Source organism: Pipistrellus hanaki, assembly GCF_964339955.1.
Source record: "Pipistrellus hanaki genome assembly, chromosome: 16".
Lineage (NCBI taxonomy): Eukaryota > Metazoa > Chordata > Mammalia > Chiroptera > Vespertilionidae > Pipistrellus > Pipistrellus hanaki.
In genome coordinates, this window is record NC_140518.1 from 10,556,888 (window position 1) to 10,573,389 (window position 16,502).

At 62.2% G+C, this 16,502-nt stretch overlaps 1 protein-coding gene across 1 annotated transcript; it reads right to left on the reverse strand.

Annotated features, from left to right (window-relative positions):
- Positions 1-283: 283 nt before the first annotated feature.
- Positions 284-16,183, reverse strand: PPP1R9B (protein phosphatase 1 regulatory subunit 9B). Its single transcript, XM_084863441.1, has 10 exons — positions 14,653-16,183; positions 10,799-10,931; positions 9,330-9,450; positions 7,006-7,110; positions 5,904-6,039; positions 5,238-5,390; positions 5,079-5,132; positions 2,363-2,592; positions 1,974-2,070; positions 284-1,799 (listed from the first exon to the last, which is right to left on the reverse strand). Exons 1-10 carry the CDS (start codon positions 16,087-16,089, stop codon positions 1,746-1,748), a joined length of 2,520 nt encoding a protein of 839 aa, XP_084719567.1. The 5' UTR covers positions 16,090-16,183; the 3' UTR covers positions 284-1,745.
- Between the last annotated feature and the right edge of the window lie 319 nt (positions 16,184-16,502).

The window sequence follows — 16,502 nt, forward strand, 5'->3', positions numbered from 1 at the left end:
CCCCATCCCGGAATCCCATCAGCGGCCTTGTAAAACGGAACGGGAAGCACCTAAGGAACTCTCTAGAAACCCCAGCGTTGCCCAGTTGGAATGGGTAAGAAAGCATGGGTACTGATGGGGGCAATGGTAGCAGAGAGGGGGTGTCTGAGAACCTGGGCTTTCCTCAGAAAGAGACTCAGGGACAGAGGAGCACTGGTGGTGGGAGGAGACCGCTGGGCACAGACTGGCATCCCTGTCCTCCCTCCAGCACCCTCCCATGAATCAAGAAACCAGGCAGCGAGGCTCTGGGGGCTGCGTTTATGGGGACGACCTGACAGAGGGCATGGTCCGTACAAAACCGGAAACAATACATACATATATATATATTATATACAGAGACGCAGTCCTGCAGAGGGCGGGATGGGGGCGCCGGCCAGAGAAACCGGAAGCGCCTACGGCCCCACCTGCCTGGCCCCGCCCCCTCCATCTGCGAGGGCATAGGTGAAGTGCGTGGGCGGGGCACTGAGACAGCCAGCTCTTTCAGGGGTAGGAAAACGTCTGGAGACAGGAAGGGGAGGGGGAGGAAATACTGATAGATGGCATGGTCTATTTATAAGGGACGAGGAGAAGCCAAAAACCCAGGCTGGGGCAGGGGCATGGGGGAGGGGCAGAATGAGAGATGGATTCTGAAAGGGGAGGGGGACCTGAGGGGGTCCTCACCTCCCTTGGTCCAAGCCCCAATTTGGGGTTAAAGTGAGGAAACGAGTCGGTTTCACTTAGAAAGCAGGCTGTCAGCAGGGCAGCCCTGGTCTCCAAAAAGGTTAGTAAAAGGTTGCCCTCCAGTCAAAACCTTGGAAGGGTGTGGGAGTGGGCGTGGGCGGGCGAGGCTGAATCTCTGGTGTTAGTACAAGGCTTCCATGTGTGGCCCTGGGCAGGGCAGGCCTGGCTCTCAGTGAGAAAGCTTTCTCTTGCCTGAGACCAGGCCTCTGCAGCCGGCCCCTAAGCGGATTCCCTCTCTTCCCTAGAATTCCCAGGGCTGGACAGGAAACGCCCCCAGAGAGGCCACAGAACAGTTCCAGGAGGAGGTTATGGCTATTTGGCACCAGGGAAGGGCAGGGGGGAGGCACACGGAGAAACTGAGGGCTTCTGCCCCCCTTTCCCTACTCCTACTCCCCTTTTCCTGAAGGGTACGTGAGAAATCAGTGCAGGGCCAGGGCCAGGCCCAGCCTCCAGGCGCTGGGGTGGACTCCATCCCTCCTGGGAGAGGAGACAGGGATGGGAGGCGGTGTGGAGGCAACCCCTTCCAGAAGGAGGATCAGAATGAAACAGAGACAGCACAGTGATGGGGGAGGGGAAGGGCGGGAAGGTAGAATCTCAAGTCAAGGAGCCCCGTGGGCAGGGCGCAGCCTCCAGGTGGTGAAATGCTGGGGGAGTCCCCAGCCCCATTCCAGTCCAGAGACAAAGGCTGGAGGGTGTAAAGTCTGGCAGTTTGGTCTGCAGATCCTCGCGTGCATCCACCACCCAGGCCAGCCCTCAGCAGCCCTCGGCCTCTGTCTCAGCCCCATGAAGTGCGGAGGCCATCCTGCCAGCCACCTGTCTGCCCGGGGCCACCACAACTGGTCCCTGAAGCTGGGGGAGGTGGGGCAGAGGGGTGGGGGAGTCGGGGCACCTGTCCCCAGGCTGGTAGGGGGTGGGGTGAAATGGTGAGGACGGGAGGGAGGACAATGGGCAGGGTTAATTATTGTCTGGTCAAGGAAAGAGTCCCGCTAAGTAGAATTGGAATTCCTCAGTGTTTGCAGGTTTCCTTCCAGTTCTGAGATCTGGAAAACAAAGGGGAGGGGGGTCAGGCCTGGGCCCCACTCCTTGTGTCCACTGGTGGGGACCTGGCCCTGAGCTCTCAGCCAGCAGCACGACTGAGACCCAGAGTGGGCGCCAGATGGGGCTTCCCTGCTGTCAGCTCCCCCAGGCCCTGCCCCTGGGCACTCTGGGCCCACCTTGTCCAGGAGCTTGTCCATCTCCTCCTTCCTCGCCAGCTCCGACTCCTCCAGAACCCGGCGCTGTGCCGTCTCCTTCTTCAGGAACTCGATCTCCCTGGTGGTCAGCAGGGACAGACGGTGGGTGAGGGTGTGTGGCCCGGCTTCCATCAGGAAGTGTCAGGACTCTCAATCCTGCCCTCAGCTCCGCCGGGCAGCTCTGCCCTTTCCCTGTCAGGTCAGGGAGGCCGAGGCATCCCCAAAGCCTCTGGGGTCTGGTCCTCGTTCCGGGCCCAGGCACCCCCACCACGGGCTCTCCAACTCCTATGCTCCTCCCCGCCCTCCTCAGCTGGGGATGGGGAAGGACAGTGACCAAGGCCCCTGAGTGCCCCCCAAGCCCCGGCACATACTTCTGCTGGTAGTCCTTGATGAGGCGCTTGGCCTTGCTGTACTTGCGCTCCAGGGCCTGGTACTGGGCCTGGGTTTCCCGCAGGTGCTCGTCCACGGCTTGGCACAGACTCTGGGCCTCGCCCCAGTAGCCCTCCAGCTTCTCCATGCGCTCCTTGTTCTCCTCCACGCTCTGCTCCAGCTGGGCCTTCTCCACCTGCCACCGCCCCTTCTCCTGCTCCAGGCTCTGCAGCTGAGAGAGGGGTGGCCCTGGGTTGATGGGGCCCAAGGGAGCCCAGGAGCACCCCTAACTTTCACTGGGCCAGAACCTCTGGATGATCTGCAGATATGGAGCCCACTGCCTCCTGACCACGGACTCTTACTTGGCTGAACCTGAGACCGGAAACCGGAGAAGGAAGAGGTGGGACCTGGGTCTCAGCGCTCCCAGCTGGGGTCCCTGACAATGCACCACACTCCTGCTCCCCAAAGGCAGGCGCCCTGGGTTAGTCACTCATTAGCTCTGTGACTTGGGGCAAGGCAACTTCTGTCTTGAGTCTCAGTCTTCTGGTCTGTACAATGGGAGTGACGCTGCCTTGCCACACTCACAAGGGCTACAGTGAGGTGGTAGAAGGAGAGCGGAGCAGGGAAAGGTCACCACGACCCTCTGTCCCCTCTGGCCTACTGACCAGTCCTGCTGCTGTGGCTGCGTGGACAATCCTGGCCCCTCTCCCAGCTCGCAGGCTACTCCCGTGCAGACCTCCCGGCCCCAACGACTCAGGCTTGGGGCCCCTGTTCTCTCTCTCACCGCCCACACCCCATGTATGCACTCAGAGCCCTGAGTCCTGAGCTCCAGCCCAACATCACTTCCAACTCCTCACAGGCACCAGCCCCCCACTCCGACCCCCCAAAGGAACTCCTCTTCCTGTCCAGCCGCCTCTGTTCACAGGTGCCATCCTCTCTACTGTCACCCAGTGCTCAGCCTCAAGCCCCTGCTGGCCCCTCCAACCTTGTTGGCTGCAAATGCCACTTGCTCTCTCTGCCCCCGCCACACAGGCTTCCTGGAGGTCCTCAGGCTTGCCAGGCTCCCTCCTGGCACAGCGTTTGCCCGTGCTGTTATCTCTGCCTGGAGTGTCCCCATCTCCCCGCCCGCTTGCCTCATCATCTCCCACGAGGCTCACCCCTGGGTTCTCGGCTCAGTGTCACTTCCCCAGAGAGGTCTCCTGGAGCACCTCCAACAGCACCGCCCCCACCCCCACTCCCACAGGGCCTGCTGCTCTCGGAGCTCAGTAACCCGTCCTCTCCTACAAAGCCCATGGCGGTCTGTAATGATACAGTCACTGGTGCGCAGACTCAGAGCTGCCCAAGGGCAAGGACCAAACCTGCTCCTGCCCGTCACAGGGACTGGAATAGTGCTGGTGAGGCAGCCAGCAGATGCTCATTGATTGAAAGCATGAATAGACCTTTGACTTTCGCTGCTCCTTAATGCCCTGCACCCACCCAGGAACCTGGCCTGCCATCTGCCCTCAGAAGTGCAGCTCCATCACAGCCTTCCCTTCCGCACCCTCCGCCACACGCTGGGCAGCCCTGACCTGCACCTGCCTCCTACGTTTACTGGCCTCTGAGTCCTGCCCACCTACCCTCGTGTCCTCCCACTTCACAGGCAGCGATCTTTCTCCTCAGGCCCCCATCTGGCCACAGGGCCAAGGCTGGAGTCCTTCGGGGAAGCCAGGACACTGCTCCGCCCACCTGGCAGCCAGCTCCGCTCCTACGTCTCCCACAGGGACAGCTGCTCCAGCCCCCGGCCCCCTCCAAAGCCGGCCTCCGAGCCTTCCCTCTGCCTCAGTCACCTCCCCCTCCCCCAGGCTCAGCTTCACACTCTCCTTTCTCCATGCACAGCGGGTGTAAACCCACACGTGTACCTCGGTGTACCCTGTCCACATGGCTGTGTACCCCTCCTTCTCCCCACTACACTGAAAGCCCCACAGGAGTTAGAATTCCCAATGTCCTGGCCCAGCAGGGGCCCAATACAGGTTTTTCATCTGAAGCCTGTGCATCTCCGTGCCTGCGAGTTAGCACCCACCATGCTTGTGTGGGTGTCTGTGTGCGGTGCATACATGACTGTGTATGTCATGTGTGCGTCACCGTCTGGGAGTGTCAGCATCAGCGCCTCGTGAGAAGCCATGTGTCCTGTGACGCTCCTCCTGGATCAGCGCAATGCAGAGGAAGTCTACGTATCCAGGGCGATGGACATGTGAAGCGTAAGCCCAGCATCTCCGTGTGCACAGAGCGAATGCTCCGTGGGTACTATGTGCCTGGGGTCCAGACTGGCCTGTGCCTGTGAGTAGCTCTGGGCAGTAGCATCTGTCACTGGCCCTGGATGTAGAGGACTCATGTGGGACAGCGTGGACAGAAGACATGGACTGAGCACCTATGATGGGTCAGACACTGTGTTAAGGACTTTCCATGGATTATCTCACTTCATCTCACAAGGATCCTACGGTGTTGGCACTATTATTACCCCATTTTATGGATGAGAAGACTGAGGCACTGAGCAGCAAGTGAATGGTGGGCAGATGGGTCCAGAGCTCAAGTTCTTTACACTGCCCTCTCTTGCCTAAGGACAGCTTGCCCTATTCATGTTGTGGGTAGAGGATGGTAAGCATGTGTAAGTGTGCAGGTGTGAGAGCACCCCCCTAGCCCTCCAACCCTGTTCCTCCCCCTTCCACACACGCCCCTCACCTTCCTCTTCAGCTGCTGGATCTCTGCCTCCGTCACAGCATGCTTGATCTGGAGCTGCAGGGGACAGGGGCAGGTGCTCAGTTCCCGAGGGGTTGGCAGAGCTGCAGGTGGGATGCTGGCCCCCCTTACCCTCCCCACCCCAGGACCCCCTCTTCCCACCTCCTTGAACTTGTGCACCAGCTTCTCGGGCTCCATGTCCACAGGGGACAAGGCATCCTCGTTCTCTGCCAACTCGAACACCTCGATGGCCATCTCGCCACCTGGGAACGTGGGGCTCAGCTCCTCATCCTCGTCGGTGGCGTACTCCCCGGTCTGCGAAGGAGAGAGGAGGCCATGCACCCTGCCCATCCCAGCCTCCCTCAGGCCTGACAGTAGGGCTTAGCCTGGCAACAGTCTGCCCATGTCAAACTGGGAGCCACTTAGGGGGGTTGGTTCATGTTCCCCCATCAGACTGGGGCCAGACCAGGGGCAGCATGATTTGTGTCTTCCCCTGAAGGCATGGGTGATTCCCCCACAAGAGAGATTGTGTCCCCTGGGGTTAGGGGCTATGCTGTCCCCTCAGAGGGGGCTCTTTGAAGAACTCAATTTTCCTTGTAGGGCCTTGTAGGAAGCCTCTCTGGAGAAAGAGGGTGTGACTCCTCCATCAGAGTTCCTGGAGGAAAGGGTGTGCATCACCTCCCCCAGACTGGGGGCTCCCCTAGGGCAGGGAAGGGTGCTCTGGGCTTCTTACAAGGCCTGGGAAAGCGCGAAGGCAGAGGATGTCTGTAAAGCTCCATCCAGCCACCAGAGGGCAGTGCTGCCGGCAGCCAGGCCAGGAGTCCTTACCTCCTCATCATCCTCCCCATACTGGGCGTATCTCTGCTCCATCATCTCTCGCTGCCATCGCTCCTGCTCCAGGGTCTGCTGAATTAGCTGAGCCACCTCGCTCTGCTCACCGGGCCGCTCCCGGCCAATCATAAACCTGCAGGGACACCAGTGTCACTCCTTTAGCCTCTGTCCTCAGCGGGGCTAACGTCACCATCCTCCCCGCTGGTGCTCCTCTCTCCACACCCAGGCCCTCCCAGGGGAGGTGAAATGAGAGGGCTGCGTCCAGAGGCTGCAGAATGTTAATAATGAATGGGGGAGCTGGGGGCCCTTATTGAGTTTCCCTCCCGGGAGAGGCAAAGGCCCACTGGCCAGTTCGGGGGGAGGGGTGATGCCAGCCAATCTTCACTCTGGGCTGCAGGGGACGGGAGTTCAGGAGCCGCCAGTGCAGAGCCTCTGACCCCACCACGTGGGAGGAAACGAGGCGGGATGGCGAATCGGAAGCACCTGGCAGGGCAGGGGCTGAGGAGGGCTGTCTTGTCTGGGCTCCAAGGCCCTGAGCTTCAGGAAGGGGCGGGATGATGGTGACCGGAGATTAGGATGGAGAGGAAACAGTGGGACTTCCAGGCACCAGCCCCTCCTCCCCGTGGCCACCCACATCCTGTTTCTCTCCACCACCCTTTCCTGGGGGCAGTGCCCCTCTTGGAGGGGGCAGGGAGTGATCCCTGAATGCTTTGCCAGCGAGGGACACGGGGAGCTTCTAGAACAACCCCCTTAACTGGCAGGTTCGGGGAGAAAAGTGCTTCCAATCTGCATGGCATTCTCACTGTACATCCTGTTTTTCAATGAAGGAGTGCCAGGCGGGGGAAGAGCGAGCCCGAGAGGCCAGTCTGGAGGTGTGGTGCCCAGTGGGCCCTGAAGCCCGAGTGGCCAGCGGCGGGCCCGGGCTCAGGGTGGGATGGTACGGGCAGAGCAGTTCCTTCGGCAGGGACGCAGGGGGACCTCCTCTGTAAGTTGGGTCACGCAGAACCGTAACTGTGTGTGGGCAAACGGGCAGCGTGGCCGGATAGAGGCCGAGCCTCCTGCCTGCTCCGTCCCCAGCGACCCCCCTCCCGGCCCTCACCGCACGCGGCCCTTGGTGTTCCGGAGCACGGAGGCTGCGAAGCTCTGGGTCACTCCCACCAGGCTGGTTCCGTCCACCTCCACCAGGAGGTCGTTCACCTGGATCCTAGGGGAGCGGACACCGGTTAGGCACCAGGAGGGGATCCGTGGAGCTGGGGGAGGGTGGCCCCTTCCCATCCGAACTCAAGGCTCAGTGCCCGCAGGGACCTGGTCCTTTGTCTACCCGCATAAAATGCAGGAGGCCTGGGGATCAGGACCAGCCAGACCCGCCTGTGAGTGGGCAGTGAGACCTGAGCAAGCCAAGCGCACACAGGCGTCAGGAGCAGCAGCAAACTCCCTTCCCATGACAATCGCACCGACAGAGCAGTGTGACATCCAACAGAGATCAGAACCGCCGCGCACGCTGGCCAGGCCCACGCCCTCTTACACGTACGAGTCTGCACAGACCTGGTCTGAAGATGACCTTCCTAATGCCTGCGACCTGCCTCACGCACGCATGTCCACACTCTGCTCCTCAGGGGCCTCTCACCCTGATACTGGCACCCGCCCCCCCTCCCCCCGCCCGAGCCGTCCAGCTGTGCAGCTGACACGTGTTCTCCACACAAGGGGAGCGATGGGGCTGGCCCAGCACGGCCTGCTGAGAGGGATGGAATGGGGGGACCTCCCTCGAGCCCCAGGCCTTCGCACAGGGCTCCTGTGTGGGAAAGGAGGACGTGGCCTATTGTAAACACTTCACATGCACACGCCTCACATGTGGGCACGAGCCTGTGGACACACTCTCTCATGTGCAAACACACCCCCCTAACTGCCAACCAGGTGACCCCAGGGAGGTTCTGGAAAGTCCCAGTGAGAAGGTAAGTGAAAGAGCCGGGACTATCCATCTTCCTCTTCTCTGACCCCCTCCCCATGCCACCTGTGTTGCAGTGGACAGAGGCCTGTGGTGGAGGCAACCCCACCTCTAGCACCATGACCCCAAGTCATTAGCCCTCACAGGGCTACCCACTCACCTCTCTCACGTGAGAGGGGTCTGCGATGGCGGTACCACCACAAGGCACCCTTGACGTCAACCTTCAACTTACAGCCCTGGCGTGCCCTGAGCCCTTCCCACTTCCCAGTGCAAGACACATACAGAGGAGCTGACCACAGAAGGGTCACTGGGCTTCCCAGGGCTCCAGGAGGTCCTTCCAGAACCTTCTGACCCAGAGATGCCCCCTCTAGCTCAGATACCAAAACACAAGCACACATGACACATGCAAGGAGCAGGTTCCTCTGCAGGCACACATGCACCATCTTTAGCCACCCACATACCGGGTCCCTCTATGCTCTAGGTTCCAGCCACAACCGCCTGCGTTTGGTCCCCGGCCTGGAACCTCCCGCACCCAATACTCCCTTTTAGCCTAGTCAACGTCTGCTCATCCTTCAGTTCTCAGCTGCAATGCCACTTCCTCCAAGAAGTCTTCCCTGATACCCAGAGAGGTCAAGTCCCCTCCCCGCCCCTTTTTTTTAAGGGCTAACGATCAGATTTTATTTACAATTTGCATCCCACATTTTGTCACTGGACATATCCCCACGTTGCTCATTGTAAACAAAATACCTCATCAGGAGGGAAGCACCATACTCTATGCGTGCTGTTGCTGTACAGACATTATTTTTTATTTTCCTATAAATACTGTGATGGGCATCATTATGCAGAAAGCCTTCTCTGCATTTAGGATCGCTTCCTTAGGCTCTGGTGAATATTGCCAAACTGCTTCCCCAAAGAGGGTGCACCAGCTACACTTGGGCAGCTGTAGGGAGCTGCCGGCACCAGAGGAAACTTACAGTGGTAGCCACCCTTGTGGGGGAGGTCAAGCCTTCCTTTTTATGCCTTCCTGGCGCCCTGTATTTTTCCTCCATTTCACCATTTTCTGTGTCCACTTGAATGTCTGCCTCCCCTCACCACACACCACACCTCACCACACCACACCTCACCACACACCACACCACGTGCTTCCTAAGGGCAAGTATCTCATCGCTGACTCCCCGGGGCCTGGCACCAGCCCCAGGACAGAGTCAGGAATTAGATATTTGAGGAATGAAGGAGGGAATACTCAAATATCTCCAGCAGGCACACAGTCTCCATGCTCCTGCTCTCCCTACCGTGGCCCCACACACACTGAGACACCCTAAACCAGCCCTCATCTTCAGCCTCTCCCCTCCCCCCAGAATGCAAATTCATTCTGTGGCCCAGGCCTCGGCCAGCACCTGGCACAGACCTGCTCCGCCACCATCTGAGCCATCCCGGCTGGGTGGCCGCCCCGCAGACGAGGGGAGGGAGAACGGTACCTGCCGTCCCGGTGGGCTGCTCCGCCCTCAGTCACCGTCTTCACGAAGATGCCCAGCTTCTCCAGGCCCATGTCCGCCCCGGCCCCCATGCCGATGATGCTGATGCCCAAGCCCTCGGAGTCTGCGGAGCAGAGGGCAGTGAGACGGTGGGGGGCCATGGAGAAGGGCGAACAAGGAGGTCTAGCTCAGGGTTTGCAGGGGACAACGTGAGAGATGCGCCCCATCCCCAGCCCTCACTCTGGGGCCTGGTCCCCCTCCTTGCTTAGGATGTCCCACACTGGGAAGGGATGCAGGTCTGTGTACCCTGTCTTTGCCAAGTCAATCAGGGCGCTCTTGGGTCGCTCCCTGCCCTCTGTCCACCCAAGGAATGAATGGGCAGCAGGGCCTGCTGAGGGTGACCCGTGTGGGGGGCCGGAGGCCACATGCGGGCCTGTGGAGGGATGCGGATGGAGTCGGGGTGGTGGCAATGGGCTCCCTCTTTAAGAATCTCATCCATACTCACAGCTTCAAGGACTTCCTGCTCTTCAATCCCAGCTGCACCCCCCCTCCCATGGGCCTCTGCCATCCAAAGTCATGGTCTTCCCCCACAAACTGGCTCTTCCTGCCTGCCACTCCCTCACAGGGCCTGGGAGTCACCCGGATTCCTCCCTCCCCTCACAGCCTTTGCCCAAGCCAAACCACCACCAGACCCCGCCAATCTGCCTCCCAGGACCTCTCGGTCACCCACTTCCCTCCCGCACGGCCACCATCTTCTCCACACCAGACCTAGGATCCTTCTCCCCACAACACAGCCTGCAGTGGTCTTTCTTTCTTTAATTCTCACCTGAGGGTATTTTCCACCAATTTTTAGAGAGAGTGGAAAAGAGAGGAAAAGACAGGGGAAATATCGATGTGAGAGAAACACGTCAATTGGTTGCCTCTGGCATGCACCTGGGCCGGGAAGGAGGCATGTGCCCTTGACTGGAATCAAACCCGGGACCCTTAGGTCCGCAGGCTGATGCTCTATCGGCCCGGGGAGGCCTTTGTAGAACATCTTTCCCACACAGTCTATCTTAGGAGAAAGACAGTGTTCTTTTGTCTCCGAGGCCGTGCTTGCACACCTTCTTCCCCTCGCTGCCCAAATCCAGCCAAGCCCGCCTTCTCTCTTCCCCCAAACTCCCCTGAACTCCTCCTCAGAGCTCAACTCAACATCACTTCCTCAGGGAACCCCCATCCCACGTCTGGCCAGGTCTCCCGTAAATGCTGTCATTTCAGCCCCCCCAGATCTCCCAGCACCTATCACAGCGCATAAGGGGGTATGACTGGCCCACACGGTGCCCTCGGGAGCAGGGAACTGAAGGAGCACACCAAGCTGGTGGTGGGAGCCTGGGGCTAGACTGGAGTCCAGGTGGCTGTGGGTTGCCTGCAGGGGCCCCGGGCAGAAGCTGGCACCAGAGAGGAGGCCCACATGGCCCGGCCCCGGCTCTCACCCTTCTCCAGCTCCACAGGGAATAGCTCCAACCTCTCCACCCGCTTCTCCAGCTCATACTCCGCGGAGGCCGCCATGGGGTCCACGTCCTCGTTGCGACGGTCGTAGTCCTCATTGGAGTAGGTGCTGAACACCTGGGAGGGGACACTTGTCAGAGGGCAAGGGCAGGACTGGCGTGGGGAGGCCCAGAGGGCAGGCTGTGCCACCCGCCGATGCTCCCCTCCCACCAGAGGCCTCCTCCACCCCCTAGACAGGTTCCGGTCTCCCCCAGCCCGTGATAACCCCAGCCTAGAGTGAAGGCCCTTCTAGTTCTGGAGTTCATGGGAGAGAAAGGGCCACAGCCTTGCCCAGCCCACTCCATTATTCTCTTTTGCAAGCCAGCAGTGTAAGCATGGCCCCCAGCAGAAGGAAAGGAAGGGCCGTGCTGGAGAAACTGCCAAGACTCAGGAGCCCAGGTCCCCAGGACAGAGAACGACCAACAGACAGGGCCAAGTAGCAAGTAAGAGCTGGGCCGAGGTGAGGGCAGACACAGACATGGACGCTGAGGGCAGGGGAGCAGAAGGAACAGGCTGAGTGAGCAGGAGAGGGAAAGAGGAGGAGGGGAGGGAGAATGGAGATGCTGGAGGATGCCAGATGGGGAGAGAGGAGGGAGCGGTGTGAGAGGCAGGGAGGGGGAGGGGAGCAGGAGACACAGAGATGGAGAGGACAGGGCTGACCTGAACCTGAGGTTGAGGTCAGGGGAGGGGATGGAGGCAGGAAGGACCACCTTCACCCTCACGCGGGAAGGACAGGCCCTCCACCTGAGGTGCCCTCAGACGGCAGGAGCAGAGAGAACCCCCATGGCCTTGCCTGCGGGCCTCAGTCCTCCGGGACCACCGCTCTCGGAGGCAGGCCTTCGGGAGACAAGCAAACCCAGCCTTCACGGCGGCCCCAAGGCCAGCTCAGCTCTGCCTTGTCCCTGTGCCCCTCTGCTGTCTTCCTTTCCCAAGTCTCTCAGCACAAAGGGGCTCCCCAGCCCGACCCCCCAAAGAACAGAAGATGGGGCAGGGGCTGTGTGGGAGTGCCTGATCCGGGGCCCAGGCAGGGGAGCCTCCGTGGGAGGGTAATAGCACCATTTGGGGTGCCATGACTTGTTCCCGCTGCACTGCCTGCACGACAGGTTGGCACCACTTGGAGCTGAGTGGGGGCGAGAAGGGGTGGGAGCAGCTGTCAGATGACGGGGCCTGAGGAGTGGTGTGGGGCGCTCCTTCCCCAAGAACCTCCTCCAGTACAGTGTCCCAGGAGCACGGGGCAGGCAGCTGCACCCTGGGGTCCCAGCTTTAGCTGGGCCCCTGGGTCCATCCCCCCAACCCCAGAGGCTCACTCCCAGGGTGGGGAATCAGTTTCTCAGCATCAGAGAAACGCAAGCTCAGGCCTGAGGGCCATCAGCCACTGGGCAGCAGGCAGGGGGCCTGCCCTCATGACATCTGGCCGGCAGCCTCCGAGCCCCTAGAGGGAGGAGGACCCAGTCCGCACCTGGTCCAGACGCCAGCGTGAGGGCAGGGTGAGACTGTGCCAGCTGGGCTCTGGGGGGTGGGCCGCCTGTGACTGTGTCCTCATTGCACACGTGACCCAGGCCCTCGGACAGGAGCTGGTGTGAGCCGAGACCCGGCAAAGTGGGTTTGGCCCACTTTTGCATCTGAGTCAGGGTCCCTTCATCACCGTCTTTGTGGTGGCCTGGGTCACTAACCCCTCCCCCATGCAGTCTCACTGTGTGTGTGCGTACACACACGTACACACACACACACACACACACACACACACAGTGACCTCCAAAACACCCTCACAGCCTGTCCTGGGTTCTGCCCTCATCTTCTTCTCTCCGTCTATTCAATCCTGCAGGAGACTCGGGCCTCAGGCTCAGAGGTCCCAGACCACCCCTCACTTTGCCCACCATGATGTGACCAGCCTATCAGAGCGCCCTGGGCCCAGGTGGCAATCTGTCCTCAGCAGAAGCCTCCACAAAGGCAATAACTGGGTCATCAGCGGGACACGGGCCCTGGACTTAGTATCCGTGCAGAGTGGGGGCAGGGAGAGGGAAAAGATGGGGACTGCCGCCCAGGGTGGGGAGGAGGAGATCCCCAGCAAGGGCAAAGGTCAGACACAAGAAGGCAGGACCACACGCCACTGGCTCCCACTCTCAGGCAGCGGCAGCCACCAGGGAGTCGGGGAGCACTGCTCCAAATCATGCGCTATTTTTTACCCCAAAACCAGGGTAAGGTGTCAAATATAGACAGTCAGAGGCCCAGGTCTAAAAGATCAAACTCCACCTCTGAGGGGATCAGGCGGCTCAGAGAACTGGTGGTGGTGGTAAGGGGGTTTCCTGACTTCCTCAGTGCCCCCCACCCTTCCTCAGCATCCCAAGGATCACCACAATCCTCAGCTCCCTCCAGGATCTATGGCTTCAGAGGGAAAGAGGGCCGAGAACGGACTTTCAGGTCGTAGCTGGGGAAGGGGCTGGCTGGGGGAATAGCACCTGTCAGGCCCCTTGATGAGAGGGACAGAGGTTAAGATACTCTGCAAAGTGAGAGGAAGCTGGGCCAGCTTCCGTGCCCACAAGTCGTCATGGAAACGGCAAGCAAACAGATGAGGGTTTGACTAAGAAGGGGAGAGGCAGGGTCCAGGCCAAGAACAGTCCGGGAACCTGGCACCCCATGCAGGGGACCTGGCCGCTGAACCAGGGGGAGTGAGAAAGGGCCATCTAGGCTGAATGTGCCAGTCAAAAGGGGGGGTAGGACAGGGGGGGAGGAGGCCTGAGGTTCTTCTGTCTCCCCAGGAGCTGCCCCCCTCCCCCACCCAGCACTGCTCTGAGGAGCTCAGGCACTGGCACAGTCTACAAAGAACCACCAAGAGGGGTGGTGTGGATGAGAGGGGACAAACTGAGACCTCCCCCCACCCCAAAGGGGCAGTTCTCATCCCTCTTTCAGGGCACCCAGAGAACATAGCCAAGAGCATTTAGGGCCTGCCAGGGCCTTGAAGAGCAAAGGCATGCAGGCTGCGGCCAGGCCCCTGGGGGGTTCCCAGCCCCACCCCCTCCTCCCTGGCCAGCTGAAGGCCCAACCCCCTCAAGGGCCACACGGAGAACCTATTCCCTGTGGAATCCAACACTTCCCCCTGGCCCACCCAGACCCCAAGAAAGAGGGCCCCAGCCCTGGCCTTCCCCCACCCCCAGTCACATGACCCAAGCCCGGCTCACCCTCAAAGAACTGCTTCCCTCTTTCACTTCTGCAAAGCTGGGATGGGGGCTACATGCAAGGTGTTGTTAGGGCTATGGTCCTTAATGTTGGGAAGTTCCCGGCTCCTCCCTCCCACATCCTAAACAGCTCCTACGTGAGAGGAGTCCAGGGGGTTTTCCAAGCTCCCCTGACCCTCTCCCGCCCAGAGCTGCGTAAGGACCAATACGGGGAGGCTCTCCTGTGGACACACACACACACACACACACACACACCCCTTCCCACCACCAAGCCTTGGCCTCTGGAGGAAGAATGGCTGGGAATGAAAGGGAAAGCAGGTGCCCCAGGACCCATGGGGGGGACGGGACTGGGAGGGGTGCAGCGTGAGCGCTGGGCGGGGCAGCAGACAGAACAGAACCTGAGGGCAGGTCCAGGCAGGCCGCCCCAGTCTGGGGCCTGAAAACCCTCCCTCTTCTGACAATCAGCTGGGGCTCCCCCGAGCCCCCTCAGGGGGTAACTTCTGGGAAGGGGGCTGAGTGGCGGGGGCTGACAGCCTGCCAAACTCCACGGGCAGGCGAAGTGGGGGCGACGGCGTGCACGTGGCAGGGGCGGCGCGGGCGGGGCGGGGAGGGGGGTCACTCACTTGGATGGGCGCCGTGCTGAAATGGATCTTCCTGCTCGGAACCGGGTCCTCTTCCTCCGACAGCCCCGGGATCTCCATGCACCCCGATTCGGGCTCATAGGGGGGCTCCCCATCCTCCTCCTCGTCGTCGTCTTCATCGTCCTCCTCCAGGGCGCTGCCCCCGGAGTCCTCCCCCAGCCCGCTGTAGGCGCTCACGTCCACCAAGTCCGCCTCGGAGAAGTCCTCCTTCTTGGACTCATCCGCCTCCTCCGGGGCCGCGTCTGGGGCCCGGCCATTGCCCACCCCTTTCTCGGGCGCCCCCACGGCGGCGGCCGCCTCTTCCTCGGGGGCCCCCGGGGCCTTCGGCTCTTGCGGTTCAGGGGGGCTGGCTGCGGGGGCCGGGGTGCTGCCATTCTCCAGGGCCGCGTGGACGGTCACCTCCGCTTGGATCACCTCCCCCGGCGCCGCCGCCTCGGCCTCCGACTCCCCGCTCTCCTCCACCTCCACCGGCTTGATCTTGCGCACCTCCCGGGGCTTGGGGGGCGGCCGGGCGGGGGCCCCTCGGTGCTGCGGGGGCTGCTGGCCTCCGGGGCCGCGCTCCTTCTCGGCGGCGGCGGCATCCCCCGACGGGGCGGGCGGCGGCGGCGGCGGCGGCGGCTGGAACACGCGGGACCGCTTGCTGACCAGCTTGGAGCTGAGCGGGGGCGCCCCGGCGGCCGTGGCCCTGGGGAGGCCGGGCCCGCCGCGGTGGGGGCCGGTCCTGGCGTCGGCCTTCTCGAAGACGGCGCTGAGCTGGCTGACGGTGGGCGACACGGCGTCGGCGTCCAGCTTGTCCAGGGCCTCGGTGCTGCCGTTGAAGCGCACCACCACGTCCAGCTTCCGGTCCTGCAGGCCGGCGCGCTCCTGCCGCAGCAGCCGCCGCGCCGCCGCCTCCCGGTCGCCGCCCGCGGCCGCCGCGCCGCTGCGCTCGAACAGCTTCCGCGTCTCCTGCAGCCGGGACGGCGGCTGCGGCGGCGGCGCCGCGGGCTGCGCCGAGGCCGCGGGCTTGGAGTCGAAGCGGCTCACGCGCTCGGACACGCTGGTGCCCAGCTTGAGCAGGGCGCTGTGGTCCACGTTCTCGTTCAGGCTGCCGGCCCGGGGCAGCGACAGGCGCACGCCGCCGCACCCGCCGCCGCGCTCGGGCGCCCGCGGGGCCTCGGCGGCGGCGGCGGGGCCCGCGGCGCCGGCCGCCTCGCCTCCCGGCGGCCCCGCCGCGGGGGTGCCCATCTGCAGGAACATACTCTTGATGCGGTGGACGTTGGAGCCATATTTCTTGTGGTGGGCCGCCTTGCTGGCCGCTTCGTCGGGCCCCGGCGCGTCGGGCGGCTTCAGCGCCTGGATGCCCGCCTCGTAGGCGCTGCGGTGCGGGGAGGCGCTCCGGAGGGGCCCCCCGGGCCCCCGCGGCTCCGTCTTCATCATGATGGGGGGAGCCGGGCTCGCATGCCCCCGCTCCCCGCTCCCCCCCTCCAACAGGCGGCGGGCCAAGTCGGAACCACCGCCCCCTCCCCCCCAAAAAAGAACCCCCCCCCAAAGGCCTTTTTTTATAGGCTCCCCCCAAAACCAAGCTGCCAAAGACAGTTAAGGCCGCTTAAAAAAAAAAAAAAAGGAGGGGGGATCTCCGAGCCCCCGTGTGGGTCGTCTCCACCAATCAAGCTGCCCAAGACAGCCAGCCCCGCTTCCCAAGCTCCAGCGGCCTGGTCCGGTCGCCCCCAACCAGATTCGAAAAGCGGCGGCGGCGGCGGCGGGGCCAGTGGGACCGCACGCCCTGCCCGCGAAGCAGCGGCGGAGGCGCCGGCTCACATCGTCCGAGGCGGTGTCAGCGCGGCTGGCAG

What these genes read in the sequence shown, in the direction of transcription:
- PPP1R9B (XM_084863441.1), bottom strand. Translation starts at nt 16,089, where the DNA reads ATGATGAAGACGGAGCCGCGGGGGCCCGGGGGGCCCCTCCGGAGCGCC. An exon ending in GCAGCCCACCGGGACGGCAG is followed by an intron (nt 7,111 to 9,329) that starts GTACCGTTCTCC and finishes CCGCTCCCCTAG; the next exon opens with GATCCAGGTGAACGACCTCC. An exon ending in TGGACAAGCTCCTGGACAAG is followed by an intron (nt 1,800 to 1,973) that starts GTGGGCCCAGAG and finishes TTTGTTTTCCAG; the next exon opens with ATCTCAGAACTGGAAGGAAA.